General features: G+C 34.1%; 3 protein-coding genes across 3 annotated transcripts; all 3 read left to right on the top strand.

The window, feature by feature from the left end:
* Nucleotides 1–7352: 7352 nt before the first annotated feature.
* LOC107872809 (60S ribosomal protein L18a) lies at nucleotides 7353–10223 on the top strand. Its single transcript, XM_016719423.2, has 4 exons — nucleotides 7353–7542; nucleotides 7641–7756; nucleotides 8560–8623; nucleotides 9676–10223. The coding sequence occupies exons 1-4, from the start codon at nucleotides 7528–7530 to the stop codon at nucleotides 10015–10017; spliced, it is 537 nt and encodes a 178-aa protein (XP_016574909.1). The 5' UTR covers nucleotides 7353–7527; the 3' UTR covers nucleotides 10018–10223.
* A 689-nt stretch (nucleotides 10224–10912) lies between these two features.
* Nucleotides 10913–20151, top strand: LOC107872810 (uridine/cytidine kinase UKL1, chloroplastic). The gene is made up of 14 exons (XM_016719424.2): nucleotides 10913–11464; nucleotides 11591–11682; nucleotides 12596–12665; nucleotides 12832–12950; nucleotides 13402–13498; nucleotides 14710–14789; nucleotides 15203–15397; nucleotides 15933–16016; nucleotides 16117–16177; nucleotides 17404–17464; nucleotides 19102–19195; nucleotides 19277–19349; nucleotides 19588–19670; nucleotides 19769–20151. Exons 1-14 carry the CDS (start codon nucleotides 11263–11265, stop codon nucleotides 19913–19915), a joined length of 1458 nt encoding a protein of 485 aa, XP_016574910.1. The 5' UTR covers nucleotides 10913–11262; the 3' UTR covers nucleotides 19916–20151.
* A 1069-nt stretch (nucleotides 20152–21220) lies between these two features.
* Nucleotides 21221–26297, top strand: LOC107872811 (N-alpha-acetyltransferase 50). Its single transcript, XM_016719425.2, has 3 exons — nucleotides 21221–21827; nucleotides 25358–25480; nucleotides 25833–26297. Exons 1-3 carry the CDS (start codon nucleotides 21671–21673, stop codon nucleotides 26051–26053), a joined length of 501 nt encoding a protein of 166 aa, XP_016574911.1. The 5' UTR covers nucleotides 21221–21670; the 3' UTR covers nucleotides 26054–26297.
* Nucleotides 26298–27477: the final 1180 nt, after the last annotated feature.

Below are 27477 nucleotides of genomic sequence, written 5' to 3'. Positions count from 1 at the left end.
GGGGTGAAATAGTAGAGTGAAAATAGAAAAATGTAAAGTGTGAGAGTAAAAAACATGCACTTGCCTAGTTAATGAATAAAATAATGCTACTTTTGTTATGAACTGTAATTTTAGAAAAGTGTTGTTATTTATTGTAATTATAATCTTAAGTATGCTACTTTCTGTAATTTTTCCTTAAAAAATTTACGGAGAATACTCAAAAAATACCTGAAGTTTGACCGAATTACCAGTTGAGCATACTGAACTTTGCAGGGGTCTTATTACCTCCCAGACTTTTTTAATGTATTTTAATGACATATATCTTCCTCTTGGCCCATTGTGTGTTAGTCACACGCATTGAGCCCGTGAAGGTGTCAAAAAACGTTAAAAACTTTTTTTTGCCAAATAGCCCCTAAATTTTCTAATTATTTAAAGTTTTATATTTTTTATTTTTTTTTCATTCTTTCTCTTCTCTCTTCTCTTTCTCTCTTCTCTCTTCTCTCTTTCCTTTCTTCAACAGTGGTTGCTCCATCGTTAATTGAAATTGAATTCTTGAAGATTCCATTTCAGTTTCCATTATTGAAGATTAGTGGAAGATTTCATTCAATTGTAATTTGGCGTAATTGCAACTTCGAACTTGGAACTTGAAATTGAAATTGAACTTGAAATTAAAATTGAAATTTCATTTCATTGAGTTAGCGTAATTGAAACTTGGAATTTGAAATTCAATGAAAGATTCCATTGAGTTGACGTAATTGAAACTTGAAATTTGAAATTCAAGTATGAAGAAACTTTCTTCATAATTGAATTTGAAAACTTTTGGAGTGATAAGAATGGATTTAAAATTTGAAATTGACTAAATGAAATCATTTGGAATTTGATTTATAGGAGGAATATGAGTTGTGGAATCTTTAATATGGTTGTAATGGTGAAAAAATATTGAAAACTGATAAAACGGAGAAAAAACAGTGTGTTTACCACACTTCCCACCAAAAAAACTGGGTATAACGTTTGGGGGAAGGGGGGAGGGATTAATTCCACTTTAAAAAAGTTCGGGGGGAAATTAATTCCACTTAAAAATGTATAGGGGAGTAATAGGACCCTACAAAGTCCAATATGCTCCACTGGAAATTTGGTTAAAGTTCAGGTATTTTCGTGGGTATTATCCCAAAAATTTACACATTATTTATAGCGATAGTTTGGGGTTCTTATAACATATACGTGTTGATACACTTATTAATTGTATACAGTTAGACAGAGATACTATATATATGTGCAACTACATTTATTAATTACGTGAATATAATGTATTTACATTATTACTCGAGTGGATATGATGTATTTCATTACAAAGATATTTATATACACGTGGACACTTATGCCCAAATGCAATATATTTCACAATAATTATGCACATGAATGAGCAAATATAATGCATTATGCTTGAAAACGAATACAATAATTGTTGATGTACTTATGATTACAAAAATCTATTGTTATTGACTTATTATAATTAAAGGTAGAGATATCGCTATACACAAATTTTCTCAAAGGATCGTGAAGCACATCAAAGACAAGTGTGAATAATTAGTTAATTATTGCTTACTTGACTTCTCCTTTTATAAATATACAGGGCTCAAAGTATGTTACTTTTTTTTTTTTTTTGACAAACAACATAAACTTTGATAATTTACAGTTTAATTGCAGAAAATCTAATATTTTACATAATTACTGAAAACTTTAATTTTTGTTCTGTTGAGATACATAATTAGCTCCTGATATATCCAACGAAGATATATTTTTTTATTTGTAAAGATACATAATTAACTTCTGATACATTTTTTTGAATTTTGAATCTATCGGGATATATAATTAGCTCCTGATACATCCAATGAAGATGTATAATTACTTAAAATTTTTATAATTACTTTGTAAAGATGGAGATTTATGTAAATATAATAAATTAAGGTGTAAGTTTATGCCATTTTTCCAATTTTTATTCCAATATATGTGGCATAGATAAAATTTGAAAAGTCAACAAATTTTTTTGTAATTTCTAAAATCTTTTAAGTTATTACTTATTGATTTATAGTGTTTTAACATAATTTTCAAATACTTCTTGCTATTTTTTTGGTCCCAAATTATGTGACACTGATGGAATATTTGAGAAAAACGATCAAATTTGTTATATAGTTTTAGATATTTTAAATTGTTAATTATATCATAATTTATACGACTTTCTACGTAATTTTCAAGTAATACTCTCACTATCCTAATTTACATGACACCGATAAAATTTGAAATGTCAAGGCAACTTTCTATACGTCTTTCAAATATTTTAGTTTGCCAATTATTGTGATTTATATTATTTTTCATGAATTTTTCTTATAATGTATTCCAATTTATATTGCATTATTGTGAATTATATTACTTTTAATGAAATTTTCAAATAATATATCCAGATTTATGTTGCACTAATAAAATTTTGAGTCAATCAAGATTTTTTATATGTCTTCAGATAATTTAAATTATTAATTATTATAATTTATAATACTTTTTACGCAATTTTCAAATATATAGCAAATTAAAACTAAAATAAAATGATTAAATTTAAATGAAAATATGAAATTATAAAAATAACCTCGGCCAGAAGCATGCAGATGAAAATAGACCTGACAACCGCCAGCTACTTGCTTCAGCTGTTTACTACTCACGCTTATATATATACTAGTTGCGAAATACTCGTGCAAGACAAAGACTCATTAATATAAAATCGGATAGTAGAAATACTTTTAGAAAAGTATAATGTTAATCTGTTTATAGTATTTGTAAATAAAAATAATATTTTCTTTGTCCTAATTTTTATGGCACCTTTCAAATTTTGTGATTTAATCAAGTTTGTCTTCGATTGTATTTTTTTATATCTTTTAAATAGTTTGAATTGTTAATTATTGTGACTTGTTGTATTTTTTTTACGTATTTGGGGTCTATGATTCAGGGCAATGGCAAGATTGACGAGGATGTCACGCATCATATTGGGGCAGGGTGGTTGAAATGGAGGCTCACTTCGGGAGTCTTATGTGATAAGAAGATGCCCCCGAAGCTTAAAGGTAAGTTCTACAGAGTGACAGTCCGGCCGGCTATGTTGTATGGAGCAGAATGTTGGTTAGTTAAGAACTCCCACATCCAACAGTTAAAAGTGGCGGAAATGAGAATGTTGTGATGGATGTGTGGACATACCAGGAAAGATAAGGTGAGGAATGAGATTATTCGAGAGAAGGTGGGAGTTGCTTCGGTGGAGGTCAAGATACGAAAAGCGAGGTTACGTTGGTTCGGACACGTGATGAGAAGGGGCTTTGATGCTTTAGTGCAGAGGTGTGAGACGCTAGCTATAGATGATTTTAGGCGGGGTAGAGGTAGACCGAAGAAATATTGGAGGGAGATGATGAGGCATAGTATGGAGCAGTTACAACTTTCGGAGGACATGACCCTTGATAGGAAGATGTGGATGACGCAGATTAGGGTAGAGGGTCAGGGGATGGGAATACGTCGGTAACAGTAAGGGAGCATTTTTCTGTGCCTGTAGTTTCTTATTTGTGGTGCTATGTAATGTCTATGATTTCGGTTAGATAGTTCTTACTATTATCTTGTGGTTGTAGTATTATCTTGTTGTTAGCGGTGTTAGTTTATTTTTCATATTATACTAGTTTATATGCACTTATATTTTGTGTTTGTTATACTGTTATCGGTTCTAAGTCGAGGGTCTATCGAAAACAACATCTCTACTTCACCTGAGATAGTGGTATAATCTGCGTACACTCTATCCTCCCCATACCCCACTATGTGGGAATACACTAGGTATGTTGTTATTATTATTGTTGTTGCATTTTTTAACGTAATTTTCAAATATATAGATTTTATTTTTAAAAAAACTATAGATTTTATTTCCAAATTTCAAGTGAAAATAAAATTGTTTAACTTTGAAGTTTGAAATGTGCCACACAAATTAAAATAAAGAAATCATGTTACTTTTTATGCGTTAATTTATATGATACAAGTGAAATATTGAGAGTCCAACAATTTTTTTTTAATTGTAATTTTTAAAATTATTAATTATTATAATTTAGAGTAATTTTTACATTATTTTAAAATATATAAATTATTTGAAAAAGATTTTTGACTAATATAATATTTTTATGCAAATAAAAATACAACTATAGAGAGCCATAATATTCTCAGATAAATTAAAAGTAAAAAATGCAAAATTTAATAGGCCCAACTTCGAGAATGGTGCAAAATTCAGTGACCCGTGCAAGATCAGGCACTAGACCACTAGGCCTAAGCAACTAATACATTGAGGAAGCACACATATTGACGTCCAGATGTGTGCTTCTTTCTTTCCCTTTCCCTCCTATTAGTAAGTAATAAGGACACGTTTGGTAGGATGTATTAAATAAAATAATTTATGTATTAAAATTTAATCCAATTCGGTACATTATTTGGTTGCACAATTCAATTTAATCCCTCCTTATACATGGATAACTAATACACCATATGATGTATTATCTTATATGGAGGAAACCTAAGAATTAGTTATATGTCAAATAATATATGGATAAGAAAATTAAATGACCAAATTACTCCTCAATTCCTTTTACTAAATTTCCTTTATCCAGCTAATTGATAAATTTTTGGTGTTTGAGGAGCTGGTTACAATTTGGTGCACTATTTTGCAGATAACTTGGTTCGATAGTGTTTTTCTAGCTTCACTACTTCACGATGTTGTAGTTGGCGTGTATGTCCACCATGGTTTGTTGTACTTGACGTTGCTGTAGCATTAGCATGGAAACTCATGGTTATAGATTTTAGGAAAAAGACATCGTTTTCATTCCAAACTATACAGAAAAAGTCGAAGTCACACATAAATTATACTAGTGATCTATTACACACCTAAACTATAAAAAAAATAATATTTTTTACATCCTGTAAAGCATTATACCACTTGCATGTGGTGTGGTATTGCACACGCGCCTGCCATGTCAGCGCCACATCAGCATGATACGAAAAAAATAATAAATTTATTATTTTCATAAATTTTTCTTTTTTTTAATTTAAATTCTTTTTCTTTCTTCTTCATTTTTTCTTTTTTCTTCAAAACCTCCATTGTTATGAGTTCAATTTTTTTGCTTTTTCTTCAATATCTAAAACCTCCATTGTTATGAGGTCAATTTTTTTTCTTTTTCTTCAATATCCAAAACCTCCATTGTTATGAGCTCAATTTTTTTTCTTTTTCTTCATTGTCCAAAACCATCTTCTTCTTCTTCTTTTTCTTCAATAATTCTTCAACGTCCAAAACCATCTTCTTCTTTTTCTTCAATTTTCAAAAAGAAAAAATAAAATCAACGGGATCATATTCTTAATTGAAAGATGATATAAAACCAATACACCCAAGCAATAACTTCATTCAAATTCAATATCATCATCTTCTTCTTTTTCTTCAATTTCTTCAATGTCCAAAACCATCTTCTTCTTTTTCTTCAATTTTCCAACAACCATAATGCCATCTTCTTCTTCCATTGTTGATATAAAATCAATACACCCAAGCAATAACTTCATTCAATTCAATCTTCATTATTATACGACACCAAAAGTTACAACACTATAACCATCTAATTGCACCACCCATCATCAAATTCACACACAATTACAGTCACCGAAAATCAATATGCCTCACCACTAATTCACCACTCGACATCAAAATAAATTTTGAGCAATTTTAATATATTATTATTAATTGAGCAAAATTGAAAGAAGATTTTTATAGAGACAAGATAGATCTAGAAAAAAAAAGTGTTAAAAAATTAACTTTTGAGCAAAATTCATAAAATTTTACAAAGGAAGAATAGAAATACAAAAATAAATTAAAAAATTGATGTTCAACGTGGGAGCAATAACATTTGATTAATTTCAAACGTCTCATCGAAAAAGTTTTTGATTGGCGATGATTTCATCCTCAATCTTTTCTATTTTTTCTTTGAAAACTATCATGGAAAAATTATTCTCATCAACCATAGCAAAGGAGGAGTGATTGTGATGAAGAAGAAAGGAAGATTAAGAGGGAGAAAAAAAATTAAAGATGGGTGACAAGAGAGAGGGTGGGGTTAGGGGTTTAAAAATTTTTTGACTTTTTTTTCTCTAGACGTGCCTTTTAAAAAAAATAATGTTATTTCCACGTCAAATTCAGGGTGGAATCAAATTCACTTTTGAGAGGAATAGATGTGTAATAGAACGCCACGTTAGTTTAAGTGTGTTAGTGACTTTTTATGTATAGTTCAGGATAGTTTTGATGCCTTTTCCCATAGATTTTATAATGCATACTTGTGAACTTGATAGCTGGACCCTGTATGTTAAATTCGTTGAAGAATTAGTTAAATGTAATAAAATTACATTTGATAAAAAAAAAAGAAAAAAACACAAATGACCTCAAAGATGCATAGTGGCAAATTTACAAAAAAAGGTATATGGAGTCCTAATAATTGTTTGAACAATAATGTCTAGTGGTAGTATGCATTTCATAATATGGTAGAGGTCCGTATATCATTTGACGAAGAGTCTATGCACTTCGGGCATCAAATTCATATTTTAATTTTTAAGATGCCAAGTTAAATGAAATAAAAACTCCACAAAAAGATCAAGGGCATAGTTGTAAAGAATATATTTGTAGAATTTTAAACCAAACATAATACATAGTATATCTAGCTTTTAACACAATGAACCAAACACTTGATAAAAAATAATTCATGCATTACAATCCTTGTATTAGTAATCCCTGCATTACTAATCTCTGTATTATTAATCCCTGCATAACTTATTTTCCTACCAAACGACCCCTAAATGTATTGGGTCAGATGCATAAGTTGTTATGTCTGGAACAATGTTGAAAAAATAACATAAATATACACCTTAACTTATAATATTTACACAATTTTTCATCCTTACAAAGTAATTACAAAAATTTCAACGAATTATGTATCTTTGTTGGATGTATTATGAGCTAACTATATATCTCAACAAACTCAAAATAAAAAATATATTGAAAGCTAATTATGTATTCTTACAAAGGAAATAATGTATTTTCGTTTGATGTCTTATGTATCTCAACAGATTCAAAATTAAAAAAAATGTATCTGAAACTAATTATGTATTTTTACAAAAATAATGTATCTTCGTTGGATGTATCGGGAGATAATTATGTATCTCAATGAATTTAAAAGTGAAATTTTTAGTAATAATGTTAAATATTCAGTTTTTCTGTAATTAAGCTCCAAACTGTTGGGATTTATATTGTTTGCCCTATAAATGCATTGGGCCAGATGCATAAGTTGTTAAGTCTGAAAGAATGTTCAAGCCTGGTCCGGCCCATTTTATAGCCCATATCACAATGGCGTCCGCTAAATTTGCAAATAAAAACCCTAATCCTTCATTCTCCATCGCCACAGGACACACAGAGCAGCTTGAGAGGGAGAGAGAGAGAGAGGACCAGAGAAAATGGTGACGTACAAAGTAAGCCTTTGTAAACTGCTATTATTTTCCCCATTTTCTTACGGTTCAGTTGATAACGCTGACGCTGTTTTTTTTTTTTTTTTTTTTAATCTTGACAGTTTCATCAGTACCAGGTGGTAGGTAGAGCTCTTCCATCGGAAACCGATGAACACCCAAAGATCTACCGTATGAAGCTCTGGGCTACCAATGAGGTCCGTGCTAAATCCAAGTTCTGGTCAGTATCCCTCCACTCAATGCTACTCATATTTTATTACCGATCTCATTCTTCAACTTATACATCAAGCTGAAATAGCTAGTGCATTCAAACTTACTAAATCAGGATAGAATTAATTAATTTCTTCTCATTTTACCCATACAATTAATATTATACATTAATTGTGAACAATTACAATTTCAATGTCCATTCCTATGCCCAATGAATATCGTCAATATGGATAGAGGATAGAATAGTAAAATTCATCTTTCAATTTATGATTTCTTTATCACCTTGTAAAATGGAATGAGCCAAACTAAAGTGGGACGGAGGTAGTATTATAGTTGTGTAGTTTTAAATAAATTTCTATTATATGTGTAGTTGAGCTAAATGCACTTGGTGCCAGAAGCATATTACTCCCTCCCTCCTTTTGATGTTACTTGTCCACATTACTAAAAAGATATGTTCCCATGTAATTAGTTGAGGTATGTGAAAATTGGCACAGATACCACTGTTATAAAGAAAATTTCTCAAATTATTTGTCACTTTACAAAGCCAATGTAGAATTAATTTAAATTTTCCCATTCTTTCCTTAAAATTAATTCTTTTTTGGAAGTATGAATATTATAAAGTCCCAACAAAGGTCCTCCATTGTTAATCGTGGTCATTTAGTGAAAATACCTTTCTTATTTATGATTTATTAAGGGGCTTGTAAAAGAGGAAGTGGAAAAGTAATATGGATTTTGGGGGTGGAGATTAAATAGTTAGATGTGTATTGGGAAGTGATTATACTGAATGGATGTTGGTTGATTTAATGGAAAAAGGTACTTCTTGAGAAAGCTGAAGAAGGTTAAGAAGAGCAACGGACAGATGCTGGCTATTAATGAGGTATATATTTACACTTCTGGAATGTGTTGCGTCTTTATGGGTGAATGAATGTGATTTTGATTTATGTCAGGTATCACTTATATGTTTTATTTTTTTCATTTCGAAGCTAGTACATTGAGGTATTTAAATGAAGACTTCTTAGGGAAGCCATCGTCATGTTCATATCAATTTTAACTCCTTTATTTAGGCTTCTGTTGTTTTCTCCAGTTCCCCGAAATTGATTGTGTTTTACCATGTATCTATTGCCTTTTCTTTTTTACATCTCTTTAGTCAGTTACATAGGAACGTAAGAACTATCATATTGGACTACTGCATCCGACTGATCCTGAGGCGAACTCTAGACACTCTTGCCAATTGTATGAGGATATTTTAATTATGACAAGACAGTTCTCTTTATATGTTTGCAGGCATAAAAGACATCTTTAGGAAGCTTTGTATTGCAAATATGTCACTTACTATTTTTCCATGTGGACTATATATCATCCAATTTGAGAGGAGTGCTGGCTACCTGTTCTGCTTGACAATCTTTTCAATGCTGTCATTTTTCTTGTCCGTGTTGTATAACAGCAGTGTTCGAGCCAGCCTTCCTGTCTTGTTCATGTTTTAAAGTGTATTATTAGAAGCCGCCTTGACGATTCCTGCTATTATAAGTTACAACAGCACTTACTTTATTGTTCAATTGCTCTTGCCTAGTTTTCCTTTGCAATTTTAGTTTTAGAGGGATGCTTTGGTTTTGAGTGGTGCAGTTGCTTTCAGTACATTTTGCCAATGATACGGTTGCTATTTGTTACTAATATATATTTATATACACAAAACATACTGTTGCTATATGCATGAGAAAGAGGTTCGATGAAAGAGGGGTTTCTGCTGATATTGATCTCATATATTTAAATTTTCTGTGATGAGTTTAATGATGGAAGAAATGAATAATAGAGGGAGAGTGAAGGGCAGGGTACCCAACGACCCTGTTGAGGGGCTTCTTGGAATTCATTTTAATGTGGCAGATGACTTCCGTTGTATGATTGACTGAAATGTTATGTTTGTCTCTGTAGATCTTTGAGAAGAACCCAACTAAGATCAAGAACTATGGTATTTGGCTGCGTTATCAGAGTAGAACTGGGTATCACAACATGTACAAGGAGTACCGTGATACCACTTTGAATGGAGCTGTAGAGCAGATGTACACAGAAATGGCTTCACGTCACAGGGTCCGCCATCATTGCATCCAGATCATTAAGACTGCCACTATTCCAGCTAAACTGTGCAAGAGGGAGAGCACCAAGCAGTTCCATGACTCCAAAATCAAGTTTCCCTTGGTGTTCAAGAAAGTCAGACCACCTACTAGGAAACTCAAGACAACATACAAGGCTACAAGACCCAACTTGTTTATGTAACATGTTAGGTCATAAGTTTGTTGAGAGGCAACTTAGAATTTATGCAAATTTTGTTGCATTAGTTTGGCCAATTTGGCATTAATGGAAAACCTTTGTCCTTTTGTCCTTATATTTCTAGGTATCAGACAGTTAAAAGTTTCTCTTTTCTGAGTTCTAATTTTGTTTTCCAAGACAGGTTCATCAGTTCAAGTTGTGTGTTCTCTAAAGGCTGGTTTGTCATTTTGTTGTCTGTATTTTGTTATTATTCCGTCCTGTTACTACTACTATTGGTGTCAACTTGATCCTTAGAGTTGCCTTGGATGATACCATTATCCTGATAAACAGGTGGTTGTATTGGGAAAAGCTGATGCCAACAGTTGTATCATGGTAAGATAACAGAAAAGAAGGTGAGGTGATAACATTTTCTCAGATGAACAGATGTGCTGTATTGGTGGATGCCATTCTTTATCTTTATAGTTGTGTCATTAGGTATCTTCTCCTGCTTCCTTGCAATGATGTTACCGTTGATACATCATTTATGTAAAAATGCTGTCAATTTTCAGCTATATCAATTTAAGCAAGTGCCATAATACGCCCCAGTGAGGACTCACATAGAGCAATGATGCAGTTACAGTTGTATGTATTGTTATGGTGCCAGACACTGAAATACAACAATAATTCATCTTCAGTTTAAAGCCTCCATCTTTAATCAACTGGGGTCCTGCTTTATCTAAAAGACTAAAACTGAAGGGGGCAAAAGAAAGTATCAAATTAAGCCGTACGCTGCTTGATATCGTTCCAGACAAAATAGAAACAAAAGAATAGCTTAAGTGTACAGCAACATACGTGTATAAATTAAAACACATGCTAAGTGAGGCAAGAAATATGTACTTACAATACTCAGCTGATTCAGTGCAATCCATTATCTTTATATTGTACTACCAACTAGATAAGATCCATTTCAGCAACTAGTACTATTTTATTGCCTAATTTATTTATTTATTTATCTTCAGTACAACCAACTTTCTAAATGAATCAACACAAATGCGTGATTTCTTTTCTATTTTCATTTAAATTTAATTTCAACATAGTATTATTATTAGAAAAAAAAAATAAAACATATGAAATGGATTAACACGAAAAGCGTATTCTCAAAAAGAATACTAGTACTAGTAGTAGCTGACCATTTTACCTATAATTGTGTTTGGGCCTAGCAGGACAACAAAGAAAATAGCATAAAGTATAATAAAAGCAATAATAATAATAATGTCGCCGGTGCCGGAGGAAACAACGGCAATAGATTACGTAATGGAAGCAGCATCTGGTGCACACTTTTCCGGTCTCCGATTTGATGGGCTTCTCACTTCTACTTCATCTTCACCACGCGCTTCTCCTACTCCTACACCCACGCACTTCTCCACTACTAATCCACTTGATTCTACTATCCCTAAACAGCCTTTTGTTATCGGTAATTCCAATACTTTCTTAATTTAATTTCTTCAATTTTTGCACTTTTTAGGGTTTAATTTGAGTTGTTTTTTGCTCCTTTTTTGTGTTTGTTAATTGGGTTTTTGTTATTCTAATTATTATATAGGGGTTTCTGGAGGTACAGCGTCAGGTAAAACTACAGTGTGTGATATGATCATCCAACAACTTCATGATCATCGTGTTGTGCTGGTCAATCAGGTTTGTTTCATGTTCCTATTGATCGCTTTCCTTTGGTTATACCTGTCGAGGCTACAACAAAATACATATATATATGTGTGTGTGTGTGTGTGTGTGCTGCGGTTTTCCAAGTTATACGTGTGACTTATAGGTCATGGGTTTGAGCTGTAGCTTGCATTAGGTAAGGCTGTCTATATCGCACGCCTTGGGATGTGGCTCTTCCCTGGACTTGGCTAGCTTGGGATGTTTTGTGTTCTTTGCTGCCCTTTTCGAATAAAAGAGAACAAAAAAGAATGCACCTCTTAAGGTGGCATTATGCCATTTGGGGTTGTTTGGTAGCTAGTTTGGAGGCGAGTTATGGAGGTATTAAATCCTGCGTAAGTAATACCATGCTTGGTGTTTGGTTAGAAAGTATGTTATTCATGTATGAAATTAATACTGTTTGGTTAGAAACCCGCATTACTAATACATGTATGAGTTATGAGGGACTCTATGTATTATTTTATGCATGATAGGAGGTGGAATAACTAGCACATGAACAACTAAAACTGCATAAATAATATATATAGATTCCCTCGTAACTTATTCATGCATTACTAATACCTGCATAACTCTAATCAGCTTCCAAGCGACCCCTTATTTCTTGGTATGCTTGGCTATTAGGTAGCAAAATTCTGTTGCTGTATGCTCTAGCATTGTCATCGAGTATAGTAAGTGATACTAGATTTTAGTTTTACAATGTCTATGAATCCTAATAAAGACTATATGCTCTTCCTCAACTGGGTACCACATTTCTGGTGTACATAAATTTAATTTCCGATTGTTTGGATCTGAGTAAGGGTGCATGTTCGTTATCTTCATGTTTGGAAGATTTTTGCGGAGAAGTTCCTTTAATCGAAACATATTTGGTGATAAAAATTTGATGATAATGCAGGACTCATTCTACCGTGGTTTGACACTTGAAGAAATGAAACGTGTCCATGAGTATAATTTTGATCACCCAGGTATGCAATATCCGTAGATGTAACTGTTTAACAGGTGAAGATCTGGAAGTTACGGTTACTGTTATTCTCATGACTTAATTTAGCTTTCAGTTGACCAACCTCTGGCACTATTATGTGCGGGAGCATGAGTTCTAACTTCACAATAATATAATGAATTTTCTTTCAGATGCTTTTGACACTGAGCAGCTCTTAGAGTGCGTTGAAAAGTTAAAGTCTGGGATGTCGGTCCAAGTTCCAATATATGACTTTAAAACCCATCAAAGATGTTCTGATAGCTTCCGCCAGGTATGTATCTGTACATGTTACTGTTGCATTGTTTTGTCTCCTTGCTTTTCTCCTTTTCAATGAGAACACTTCACACTATGTTCCTCATTTATGATCATTGGATAGCATTTACTAGTTTCAAGTTTGAGTTGTCGAGTCACATGCTTTTGCTTTTGCTGATTTTACTTGGATATCTTGGTTCTTATTGCTTCAAAGGATCAGTTAAGACCTTTGAGCTTATTTCCTTATTGGCACATTCCTTACAGGAGTAACAGACGCTCTGTATCAGCTTGTGTCTGCTGCACGGTTTTTTCATTTTTCATGGGTCTATTAGATATTATGCTTCTGTTTCTCTTATGAAAATAAAATCTTTTAGAAAATAATGCATATAGCTTTCTAGTTAAGTTTCTTTTATGCTTGTTTGTTCTTTACTTTAGCAACTTAGCAAATCTCAGCATGTAAATTCTGCCAGGTGAATGCATCTGATGTTATCATCTTGGAGGGAATTCTTGTTTTCCATGATGCACGTGTTCGCAATCTGATGAGTATGAAGATCTTTGTTGATACAGGTTCCACTTCTTTAATCAATTCTGGCCCAGTGTGTTGCAGTGCATGTGCATCGCCATTCCAGCTTATCATTTGTCATCCATGTTGCTATTGTCATCATGAGTATAAGCTTCATTTGCATGCTAGTTTCAGGAAGGATTTTAAGTTTTATGCTTTTACGTACAGTGCAATCCAATATGACAGGCTTATCTTTTCATTTTTTAACATATCAATCACTTTGTTAACTCCTACAGAGATATTCTACTTGTGTCTGATTTCTAGAATTTAGGAAAGAAGGCCGGACTAAGTTATTTTCTCAATAGTTAACTTCACCACTTTCAAACATTGATTGGAGAAACAATCATCTATAATAGGTTGACTTTTTGTAGCGCCTTATCATGGTTAGGCTGCAAAGAAGGATCTCCAGGTTGTGTGTGATCTTGTCATGGTTTCAGAATCATTTCACCCCAACTAATGAATTCATTAATTTATAGATGTGAAATGTCTAATCTACTGTCATATATTCATATATGAGCAACAGAATCATTCATTAAGCAATTAGAAGCAACCATTCTCCAACCAAGTTGTGGGAGGCTTTACTTCTTCATGTCTCCTGTGATGCATATTTTCAGCTGCAAGGGGAACTGTTTTATACACAGTAGAGTCCATCTTTTATCCAACCTCAGGCAAATACTTATGAGAAAGTTTGTGTCTCAACTTTAGCTAAAACAGGATATATTAGATCACATTTTGCTATTATTCAGTTCATGTCAAACCATAAACACACACTAAAGGTAGTAGTAATAAAAGAGTAAAAGATATAAATTGAATCTACATATTACCAAAGTTGCTATAGTAATTTAATGGAAGCTAGTAGTGCTTGCTTTAATGCCCTTTACTGATATTATGTTAATTAATTTACATATATTTTACCATACTTTCGATTTTTACTTGTCCAAAAAAAAATTAGTTACATATTGAACTATAGTAAATTACCAAGATCATGTTAACTTTTCCGTCTAGAGTCTCTTTTGTTTAGAAGTTTTTGTGCTATTTGAAGGGAGTGTTTTGTCTGGAGAGTTGTAGACACTAAAAGCCTGCTCGAGTATTCTTTAGTTTTATCCATTGAAACTATCTTGATGCTTTCTCCTATTGAAAGTTCCTCTTTAGATTGCCCTAAATCATTTTTCTTTGTCATGATTGCACTTTACTGGTTATATTTGCCTTATGCTAGATGCTGATGTGAGGCTTGCTCGTAGAATAAGACGTGACACAGTGGAGAGGGGTAGAGACATAAACTCAGTACTTGAACAGGCAAGCATTTCTTTCTTAAAATATGCTATACTGCCGTCAGTCCATTCCTGGGAATCAATGGTCTTTTTGTCTTTAAAGTAACTAGGTTATTTTCTCTCTTAACCAAACCATAGTTTTTCCCCTGTGCACCAGATGTTATTTAAATTTGTAGGGGAAAAAGTTAACTGTTATCCTTGTTTTTTGAGTTCAAAATTATCTTTTTTGGGGTAATATGCGATGTATGCATATTTTTGTTGGTACTTCTAATCTCCTTAATCTGAGAGTATCTCTTTATTCGGCATTGTTAGTTATTCAGTAGTGAAATTTTCTTTTTAAAAGTTTAAACTCTTGTGTAGTTAACTTATATGGCTATAAGGTACGGTTTAAGAAAATTTGACTCGGAAAATCTTACAAATTTTCTTCCAATCATGCAGTATGCAAAGTTTGTCAAGCCTGCTTTTGATGATTTTGTTCTTCCATCAAAGAAGTTTGCTGATGTCATCATACCTAGGGGAGGCGATAATCACGTTGCTATTGATTTGATTGTCCAACATATTCGCACAAAACTTGGTCAGCATGATCTTTGCAAGATATATCCAAATGTCTATGTTATCCAGTCAACTTTTCAGGTATGCACATCACTTATTCTGATATTAGTGTACGATCAATGCTTTTCAATTTGTTAGCTGATGTGCAGATCATTTGGGGAGGCATCCAAATATGCATTGAAAACTTCATCTTAGCTTAGGCTACTAGAATTAGCTAACTTTAGAATAAAATTGGTAGGTGAAAAGCAACATGATGTACTCGTAGGCTTTCAGCTTCAAGTGCATTAGTTTCCAAAGCATAACATATTTTCTTTTTCTTTTTGATAACTGTGGTGTCTGGGCTCACTTACGCTCACCTCGACTAATTCCATGGGATACCTGCATAATTTACTAACGTGCTTATATCAAAGTCAAGTGGATGTGGGCGTACAAGGAGTTGAGAGAGAAAGGGTGGAAGAGACACTTCTTAGTAAAACCGATCATTCATGTATCTTGAGTGAAAAGATGACAAATTTGCCTAACAATCAGGTCTAATTAATTGGTGAATTTGGTGCCTTCTGTATGTTTACTAATAGACAGCTACCTTTTCTTTTTTTTTTTTTCCTCTCTATTACAGATTAGAGGCATGCATACATTAATTCGAGATAAAGATATTTCAAAGCATGACTTTGTTTTTTATTCTGATCGGCTAATTCGTCTGGTAAGTCTCAACTTTCAAAGCACTTTGGATATGCCGTCATTAAGAAGCTTAATTTCTACAATGAGAACTTAGAAGGAATTTCAATGAACACTTTTTTCAGGTTGTGGAGCATGGTCTTGGCCATTTGCCCTTCACTGAGAAGCAAATAGTCACTCCAACAGGTATGTTCATAAGACATTCTATATGATCTGAATGTATTTTCGACCTTTTCTCTTTCAACTTTCTCTATCCTTGCGGACAAAATTGTTTCTTCTTGGAACGGATTAAGAATCATCCTGTCTACTTACTTTTGAATATACTTGGAATTAATAGTAATGTAATTATAACTAGTGGGGTTTATGAAGTGTGAGCTCAAATGTTGTACAGGTTTGCTAGAAGTACTTGAATACCTTGTATCATGATTAAATTTAGATTTTTTAATCATCCAGAAAGCCCTATGTTGCTTAAATTAAATTTATTTCCCTCCGTCCTACTTATGTGGCACCTTTTGACTGCGTGCATAGTTAAGAAAGAAAGGAGCGCTTTTGCAAGTTGTGTTTTAAACAAGTGTAGGCATTTGTGTGGCTATATCATCTCATTAAGGGTAAAATGAGAATTTTAAAATTAAAATGTTTCTAAATATAGAAAGGCAACATTCTTTTTGGGACAAACTAAAAGGGAAAGTGTGCCACATAAATCGAGGACTGAGGGAGTATCTTTTATGGAAAAAGTGAAAATGATTGTGATTCATTTCCATTAACCTAAATCCTTGACTGGATATTTCCCCCTGATTGAGTGCAGAATACATCAAGAGAAACTAATGTGATATCAATTTTATCCTTCTCCTCAGTCATGCTATTTTGGTTCACATAGTCTATCTTGATGATTCAGCTTCATTATCTATTTGATTTTGGAGTAAAGAACTGTGCCTATCCATTTATGAGTAATTCTCCATTTGTAGGAACCATTCATCAGACCTTGTAGCCATCTGGAGGATAAATCAGTTTCTGCACTCAGGATCATCTTAGCTTTTCCACCCACCCCTAAATTCTACCAATCAATCAACTTAGCCTCAATCCCAAATAGTTGGGAATTACTCCTGCATTTATTAGAATTTTTAGGTTCTTTGATGTTCATAAGTACAACAACCACGCCTCAACTCCAAGTAAGTTGGGTCAGTTATATGGCCTTCTCTCATATTTTTCTTTTTATGCTACTTGTACCTTCTATTGGATTCGCTCGTTGATGTTCATAACTTATTATTTCCCTTTCTCTTTAATTCTGAATGTTTGGTTGACAAAGCTTCTTGTTTACCGTTCATTAGTGATTCTGTTACTTCTCAGCTTTCCGGTGCATTTGTCTGCTGTATATGAAACAAAGCTCATATTCTTGCTTGACTCAATTCCAGGGTCAGTATACACTGGTGTTGATTTTTGCAAAAAGTTGTGTGGAGTATCCATTATTCGAAGGTGAGATTAGATCAGGCGTTAACAGTTTTTTTCATCTTGGATATATATTGATTAAAGATAAAGAAGGAAATCAAATTGGACTGAGCTGGCTATCTTCATTTTTTTTAAAAATCAGTGGATTTCTTCATGTGTAAGCTCAAGTATGACCAATTACTGATTTGTTGGGTTTCAGTCCACCAGTGAGAAAAATTAATTTCCTCTGTCTAGTCTCCACTCTGGACTTGTGCCAAACAAAGTGATACGTTTGGGTTTTCTCTACTTTTCATGTGTTTTTGTTGACTGCTTTTCATGTGTTTTTGTTGAGTTAAGTTAAATCAGTTAAGACCGGACATTCAGATAACGAGCCTTCTTCCATGGGAAAGAGTACCTTTATTTATGATCTAAGGGACTCAGATATATAAATGTATCTATCTTCTGTTTTACTTTGAATTTTGTAACCACTGTCATAAAATTGTCTCCCATCAGAGGAAAGACGGAGAATTTTGCTTTTGGTTGCTATACTTTCCCAAACATGTGTACAAATTCCTACACAAACAATTTGGATATACAAGGAGAATTTTTCTTCTAGTTGCTAACTTTCTATACTTTCCCAAACATGTGTATGCACAAATTCCCAAACAACCAATTTGTTCATAATTTAATTTTCTTTTTACTTCCCTGATCCTAAATTTGGTGAGGCTATAGTCCATGCAAAATGTCAAGGCTAGAGCAGAAATTTTGTTTTGAAAAATGGAAACAGGTCTGAAAGTGTAGATAGTAGATAAGTTCATTTGTTGACGAATGTGAGAGTAATGACCCTTTGGATAGTGATGTATATGTGTGTGTGAATCCCAGAAAGGAAGTCATGATAGTCCATCCGATCACTTTTACTTGTTCAATATTCCAGAAATAGGTTTTCTTCTTTACTTGTCACTTTTAACATGTCAAGAAAAGACAATTATTGTTTTTTCTGATTTACCCTCAACATTAATTACTTATTTTCCAAATCATTTCCCAAGACCTAAGATTATACACCAATGAATCTGGATATTATGGTAAAATACTCATATTAATCATTGTTTTTTAAGGGGCATGCATCAAATTGGACAAGTAAAAGTGAACCGAGGGAGTAATTGACTTTGGAGGATAGATGCTAGTTTTATTTCACATTTTGTGTTTTTTTAGTTGCACAGTGGTAAAGATGCAGAAAATGATTTTCTTTGAATTGTTCAAGACTTTGTAAAGGGCTTCCTCTTAATTCAAGTAATGCTACAGCCTCCCAAGATCTTTTCCTCCTTTTAATTCTCTTCTCTCCTTAGATTAGTTGTTAGAACTTATACTATTTTATACTCTGGGTTGACCACTTTCATAGTCCTTAATCAGAACTTACTGAGTTGACAGCAGAGAAATTTAAGGGATGTAGAACAAACCTTACAATAAAGGGTGTAAAAACACAGTTACGGATCTCCTTCTTACATTTGGAATACTGGGGCATGAGGTGTGATTGTTTCTGCTGGGGCTTGCGAAATAAATGTGGTGGGATAGTCATGGTTTTACTGGTATTTATGCATCAGTGAAGTGGTTTGGTGTTGTGCATTGTAGTCTCTACTTTATTCTCAAGACCAATTCATTTGCATAAAATATATGTTTATTTGCAGTGGTGAAAGTATGGAAAATGCACTACGTGCTTGCTGCAAGGGTATTAAAATTGGGAAAATCCTGATCCACCGTGATGGTGACAATGGGAAACAGGTGATCCATTTTGTTCCTTTTCTTTTCTGCTTCCACATTGACAGGGTAACATGGATAATGTGGTGAATTGCATCTGTGCAGCTTATATATGAAAAACTTCCAAAAGACATATCGGAGCGGCATGTCCTGCTTCTGGACCCGGTACTTGCTACAGGTACTGTATTTTGGAACCTGTGACATCTAGCTTTTAAAATTTCCCGTACAACGATCATTTTATTTGGGAAACCAAATCTGCCACTCGTAGAAAGAGGAGTTGTTTTCCCATGTAGGTGATCTCAGTTTCTATTTCCAGTGTTTCTTTGAGACTTGGAGATCCCTCTTTTACCCTTGTAGATTTTTTTTTACTTTTTTTTTAAAAAAGAATTTGATCATATGTGCTTTTTCTCGTGAAGGTAATTCTGCTAACCAGGCGATTGAACTGCTTATACAGAAAGGAGTTCCAGAATCCCACATTATTTTCCTAAACCTCATCTCTGTGAGTTGCTGCCTGTTTGTATATCAGAGATATGACATGATTTTCAAAGGGCATTTTTTATTTTACCACGTATTGACTTCTACTATCTTTTCCTATAGGCACCTGAGGGAATACATTGTGTTTGCAAACGCTTCCCCTCTTTAAAAATTGTCACGTCAGAGATTGATCAGTCCCTAAATGAAGAGTATCGTGTCATACCGGGTTTGGGGGAGTTTGGTGATCGGTACTTTGGCACTGATGACTGATACCACACATTTTGCGGAGAGTCAATATTGATGTGCCCCGGTATTGCAACTTTAGCTCCCTCCAAATGGGGATCTGTTATCAGTCTCTTGTTTTGGTTTATGAACTGTTTCAGCACACGTATAGAGAACACTCATACTGGAAATTCTTGATGGATGTCGGTCGATGTAAAATCTAAACGACCCGTTGCAATATTGAAGCACATATTGCTTAATGTGAAACATGCATCTCTCTTCAACTCTGTTCTGAGCTGTGTCTGTGTGTGTGCCCCCTGTACTTTTGTATCTGTTACCCTTTCAATTTTGACATCTAAGTTTGTATGCTGCCATAAGGTCCGACGGATTTGGGTATGGAAAGAATTTATCCACACCCAGTGTTTATGCCAACTCAATAAATACATGACATGCAACTCAATAAATACATGACGTGCGCCTTTACGTACATTGTTTCTATTATTTATCATAGTCAATTAATAGAGTTATAATTTTTTCACTAATTATGATAAACTAGTATAGTTTAGTGTAAATAGCAAGCCTTCGTAAGTTTTTCCCTCTCGGAAATTAGGTCAAATGGAAGGTCAAAGCATATGTATATAACTTATGGTCTTTGCTTATTGTTGTTGACATGAAGATTATCCGTAACTATTCCAGAAAGACTTCTTTGTCCTTGTGCTTTATCTCTTCTTTAGCAAATAAGAACTGTGCGATAAATTTATACCGTCTACCAAATGTGGTATAAATCTTACTCGAGACTTTATTCTGAGATGTCCTATCTCATCTCGTATTTCAAACGACCCCTAATAGACTTGGGAGTCTGTTTGTATTGATGTATTTTAAGTGCTTTAAAAGCCAAAATAGCTCGCAATTCAAATAGGCTCTTAAACATGAACAGGGATGTTGTGCAATGGTACTTGATCTCTTCACATCTGCAAGTTTGGTGAAGACAAGTAGTACACAGTTAAATGATGTAGGTGCGTGGAGTTGGTAAGGATACCACTATTAAGTAAAAGAAACTTTGTGGTTTCACACTTCAGACTTTCAATAATTGTGTATCATAATATTTCACTAGTTATATTTTATGAGGCAAGTCACATCCAATAAATTATATCTTATAACGACAAGGTATAATATATGTTATAAAAAAATACAGCACACAGACCCACATATATACTCTATCCTCCTCATTAGCTATCAATTTTTTTTCTATGCTGCAATAAATTCTGAATAATATTACACAAATATATCGGGCGAGTCAAAATTTCTCTAAATTAATACTAAGCAAATCGAGTCTGAAAAGATAAAAATGTGCAGGAAAAATTAAAGATTAATAAGTTTAAGGCAAGATAGATTAATTTCAAGATCTAGGAACATTTATCATATTTCTAGATCTTGAAACATGATAGCACACAAGTTATCTAATTTCTCTAGTTCATTTTTACATTCTTGTTTGACTACGAAAATAATAATTTTTGAAATTGAAGTTGAAAATCATGTATGCATTAATAAAATAAGTTGTTGATTGTCAATAAATAAACAAATAGGAGAGTAGGAATTTTTGTACCACAATAAATAAGTTAGGTTGTAGCCCATAGAAAAGAAATGATGTTTCCATTTCCATTTGTCAAAAGATAGCAGCTAGAGTATTTCTTTTTGCATTTGACTACTCTCTCTCACACTTCACCTAATATCCTTCCGTTCTTGTGCGTTCTTCCTCCACCTATTACAGATCAATACTCACCATCACCATTATCAATAATAATGGGGGCAGGAGGACGTGAAGTGCCTATTTCATTAGATGGTGTAAGGGACAAGAACATAATGCAACTCAAGAAAATCAACACTGCTATTTTCCCAGTAAGATATAATGATAAGTATTACACTGATGCCATTGCTTCCGGTGATTTCACCAGGCTAGGTTCGTTTTCTGATTTCTTGGGGTTCTTTTTTTCGCTTAATACTAGGTGCCCAATTGGTTTTCTTGATTTTTATTTTTTTTTGGTCTCTGTTGGGATTTTAACTTGAGATATTTCTTGCCAATGAACTATTTGGATTACCAGGGTCAAAATTGTAATGGTCAGTGTGAATTTGGATGTAGATTTGTTTGTAACATAGTGGGGAACTATTAAAAAAAAGAGAACTTTTTTTCCCTTTTATTTTTAGAAAGGTTTGATTTTTTAAAATTAGAAGTTACAGAGGTTTGAAATTTTTCAGAAAAGAAGGTTTTTTGATTCTCCGAATAGTAATAGTGTTGTATAAAATGACACAATGAGCTAATGGGGCAACCATGGACTGTTCTAAAATGCTGATGGTTGCGTGTTGGATCCTCCAAAATTAGTGCCTTTTTTATTGTTGGTGGCTGGTGGGAGCCTGGGAGGTGATAGGTACCCCGTGGAATTAGTCCAATTGAACACAAGCTAGTCCGGACACCAAAGTTATCAAAAAGAAATTAGTACTTCTTTTGGAGGATAGCAATGTGTAGAGTTAATAGACACACCTATTTTACCTCGTACGAGCTTATTTGGAAGGCTTTGCCTCTTCCATCTTTTTGGGTTGACATTTAAGTTTAGAATAACATTTTGAAGTCTAATGGAGATAGTAGTAGTAGTAGTAGTTATGACAGTTTCTAGTCTATTTTCAGTGGAGCAATTACAGGAATGAGCTGGTGAAAGCAAATGGACTGAGAAACCATAGGTAGATGTCAAACTAATACGAGGGAACTACAATGCTTATGCAGTGTTACGACTCACAATAAGGGTATACCGACAGTTGCGCCTCAATCCCAAAATAGCTGGTTTGGTTATATGAATCTGCTATATCCATTCTGGGCTAATTTGGGTTTGTTTTTGTAGCTCATCACAAGAATGGCTCCAGAAAAGAAAAGGGGAAGGAAATTGAGGCTTTTCCAAAGGAATTGTTTCTTGGATGAGCTAAGTTTAATTAATGTGGTTTTTATTCTGTATGTGGTAGTTTTACACTCTGGTACATTTGAATAAACATATTACTCTCTGAAGTGAATGAACTGTTTAATTGTAGTGATGTCCTTTGGGCCGCTCTTCTGTTACTTGATGTACTTGGTTGTTATAGGTTGTCGTTGGTACTCTGGTCTTTCTTTCCCCTTCTGCTGATTGCTTGGGTGGAATCTGCTGTAGTTGTTTTCAGTCTGTATTGCCGAACTGTTACAGTCTGGTTAATTCTCTATATACTGAAAAAGTATACGACTTCAATATTGTAGCAATATTCTTTAGAAAGGAAATCATCTCACGACCGTTAGACCAGTGCTCATGATACAGTATGAAACCTGCACCCTTTTCTTGTGCTTACATAGTGAAGTATAACAATGAGAAAAACCTCATATTTTACAAAAGTAGATGTTAAATTTACCTACCTCAGTATGGAGAATAGCATAATTAATTTGAAATGCAGAAATATAATGTGAAAGTGCCTGCTTGCACAGGTATCAATTTTGTCTTTAAATTCTGAGTTTTTGGGGACGCAACTTCTCAGAGGACCTTCTTATTTACTTGAAAGTTAAATGTATACAGGAGACCTGGTGCTATATCTCCTACTTAGACAGAAGCAGAAATGTTCCTCTCTGTTAATGGAATAAAAGAAACTTAACAAGTTGACATTGACGGTAAATATATCTTGTGATATGCATCTGCATCTCTACAGGTTATATCTCTACACCATCTCTAAGGGCTGTATCTCCACATCTAATTGTAGTGTTACTCTAGAATTTGTACATGCTATGTTTTTTCCCCACTTTGTATAACATACACAACTCCATCTTCATCGTCTTACTGTTAATCAGACTGTTTAGGTCTTTTTAAAAAAATTGTTATAGGTTTTAGGCTATTTAGATTCTCCTAAAACATTTCAAATGATTTTGGTTTCCATTGTCTAGGAAATCAAGTCATTTAAACATGCTTTAGTTACTTTGTTGTACCCGAGCAAACAACAATATGTGAAAAAACTGAGCATCTAACCCAAAAGCTAAGATTAACGATAAGTATTTCAAGACATTTATAAACCCGTTTGGAATACCTTACACTACTCATGTCGGACAACTAGTGTGTGAAATCATACCCTTTTAGAAGCCCTTCAACGAATCACGTTAAAAAACGATTTGAGCATCTAATCCAAAAAGTTAAGGCGATAGGTGGAGCAGCACATGGCATTTATAAACCCTTTTGGAAACCCTTAACACCACTCATGCGGGACAACTATATGGCTCATTACATCTCACAAGTGTAACCTGATTTGGGTTTACAAGTAAATTTTAATGCGGAATTATGAGTATTGGGATTGGTTTACCAGAAGTTGGTTGTAATCTGATCAGAAAGAATCTGAACATCCGGCCCAAATACATATAAAAGGCAGGTAACTTGCCCATGACCTTTATAAATTCCTTTAGAGAAGTCCTTTGGACAATCCATGTAGGTAATGTATTTTTTTTAAGAAAAGGCAGCTCAGTGCACTAAAGCTACCGCTATGCACGGTGTCCGGGGAAGGGCCCCACCCCAAGGGTGTATTGTACGTAGCCTTACCTTGCATTTCTGTCAGAGGCTGTTTCCAAGGCTTGAACCCGTGACCTCCTGGTCACATGGCAACAACTTTAGAGCAACTAGTGTTTTCTCGAATTCCCTTTGCTGAAACTTTAAGTGCTTTGCAGTTATTTTTCGTTTGGACTTGAAGAGAAACGCTTTGCTCATCACTGGCAGAAGCGGGGCGGACACATTTCTTCCGTCTCTCTGTGTGTAGTAGAAAAAATCATAGCATGTATATTCTTCTTACATGTAGGTAATGTATTTAGTTCTATAAAATCTAATCCTGTTCTTAGTAGAGCAAGTAGTGTTTTCTCGTATTCCCTTTGCTGAAACTTTAAGTGCTTTACAGTTTTTTTTTCGTTTGGACTTGGAGAGAACGCTTTGCTCATCACTGGCAGAAGCGGGAAGGACACATTTCTTCCGTCTCTCTGTGTGTAGTAGAAAAAATCATAGCATGTATATTCTTCTTAAATGTCCTACATTCACCATGCACCTCTTTTGCTTGTTTCTGATGTGTATAAAGATGGAAAACCATTTAAATGGCCTGTGCTTGTAGAAGTACTCATCCATCACTATTCAGATGCCCCTTCTTTTGGACACAACTATTGAGTGAAGAGTTGAAGTTTAATCATATTTCCAATGAAAGTGGGGAATTACTTTGAAGAATCTAGAACCTTGTATTTAGTTTAGTTGATATGGCCAATTGATTTAGGGTACTTTGACCAAAACCGATCGAGAAGTTCAAGACAGATACAATGATTTCTGAAATCAAAATAAAAGCTTGGGTGAAACCATAATTTAGACATTTTCTTAATCATTAATAGATATTTGTATTTAAAAAGTCCGCAGCCAGAAGGTGCTTTAAAGAACTTACCGTGTTTAATTTTTGTGCCTGCAGCATATTACAATGATATCTGCGTAGGTTCAATTGCATGTCGCCTTGAGAAGAAGGAAGGTGGGCCTGTTCGTGTTTACATAATGACTCTGGGTGTTTTGGCTCCATATCGTGGGTTAGGTACTGGTAAGTGCTCTCTTATCCAGCTCTCTTTGTTTCAAGTTAATGTTTCCGTATTTTCCATGGTTCTTTTCCACTTTTGACTGCTCAGAGTTTTAGTATTATGGCATCAAACCTTCATGTTGGCTTTTCCATTTAATCATTGAAATTGATTGCAAGGCATTTATTTACACCACACAAAACAGAAACTTCTGACAAGCTATTTAACTCTGATAAAATGAATAGCAAGACGGTGTCAAGTCGATGTCATCTTTCTCAATACATCTCAATAGTATTGAACTGTGATGTCATCTTTCTTGATACATCTTAATAGTATTGAGCTGCTTCCCGTTTTGTTCACCATCTTATTCTGGTGCAGGTACAAAGCTGTTGAATCATGTCCTCGATCTTTGTGCCAAGCAGAATGTTAGCGATATTTATTTGCATGTGCACACAATTAATGAAGATGCCATCAATTTCTACAAGAAATTTGGATTCGAGGTTACTGATAAAATCCAAAACTACTACACAAATATTACCCCACCAGACTGTTTTGTCCTTACCAAGTTCATCACTCCACCAAAGAAACAGACAGTGTGAGCCACTTGATTGAGTCGTCTTGGTCACGCCTTCACAGTATCTCTGAGGTTTTGAGCCTTCTTGGTTATAGTTTTTGCTATTTATGGGCCATCTGCCCCCATTTAATTGTGACTGGAATCGCCTGTCGTCCTTTAGAAAAGTATCATAAATGACTGTTGAATGATTTCCCTGTAATAGAAATAGTACAGTGCAATGCAAACATTCAAGTTTTGTTAATGAATTAGTCATGAGGATTTCCTTCTAATGACCTGTGATCAGATTGATGATGGAACATATTTGTTGTCTATGCTATAGCCAATACACCAAGACTTGTGATCTGCTATAATCTGAAAACACAGACAATAAGTGAAGGTCTCAAGTTCAATTGCCAACGGAGATAAATACTAGTTGATTTCTTCCCATTTATTCTAGCCTTGCTGGATAGAGTTACTTGATACCTGTTGCTGGTGGGAGGGGTGGTAGGTATCTTGTAGAATTAGTCGAGGTGCACACAAGCTGGCCAGGCACGGCGGTTATAGAAAAAGAACTTTATAGAGAGCGGTTTTTTACTTGGTAGGCGTCCTTTCAAATTAGTCGAGCCAGTGAGTTTTGAATCAAATGTCTAAAGCAAAAAGAGAAAAATACAGAAGCTGAAAACTGGTCCGGAAGTATTATCTAATTTCTTAGTATCATCATCATCGATAACATACTATAGTTTCACAAAGTGGGGCCTAGGAGGGTAAAACATATGCGGATTTTACCTCTACTTTAGAGGTAGAGAGACTGTTTTTGCTAGATCTTCGGCTCAAGAAAAAAATAGTCTAAAGTAGTCCCGCAATTGATAATGGATAAACATATTTGGCCAGTCTTGATCCAGTTATTTACAAACAAGCACCAACATTTTTACATAAATCCCCAAACTCATGAAATTATTGTTCAGTAATATCTAAGTTTGGTATGATTCTAATGTGACCTTCAATTAGAAGTCCAATTAAATATTGAAGTGTGATACTGAGTGTTATTTCACTTAATCTATGTTAAAATTAACTATGAAATGTTTATCACGTTTTGATTACTTGTTAGCACGTTGAAAGAACCTGATAATCAAAATTAATGTTTGATCCATCTTCTTAAATTGGAGGAGATATAGAAAGTGTGCCGTGCTTGATTCATAAGATTCTATAATCAATAGCACCAGTTAAGTTAATCAAGATAGTTAGTTAGATTATGGAGCATTCCACTGAAGAAGTACGGCATCGGTTCTTGCGAATGAATCTACTGTTGGCAGCTAAGGCAGGATATCATTGTTGTAAGCCTCCTTCACTGCATTAAATTAGCGTATCTCTTGTTAATCTTCTTTTCTCCTTATTTAATCCTGTAAAAAGCAGTTGTCTCTTTCCACAACTATTATGCATTATTGTATCAAATTACGGTCCAAGAGGCTA

Source organism: Capsicum annuum, chromosome 6 (genome assembly GCF_002878395.1).
Source record: "Capsicum annuum cultivar UCD-10X-F1 chromosome 6, UCD10Xv1.1, whole genome shotgun sequence".
Classification (NCBI taxonomy): domain Eukaryota; kingdom Viridiplantae; phylum Streptophyta; class Magnoliopsida; order Solanales; family Solanaceae; genus Capsicum; species Capsicum annuum.
The sequence above is the reverse complement of the archived record's forward strand: the minus strand, read 5'-3'. Positions and strand labels throughout refer to the sequence as shown.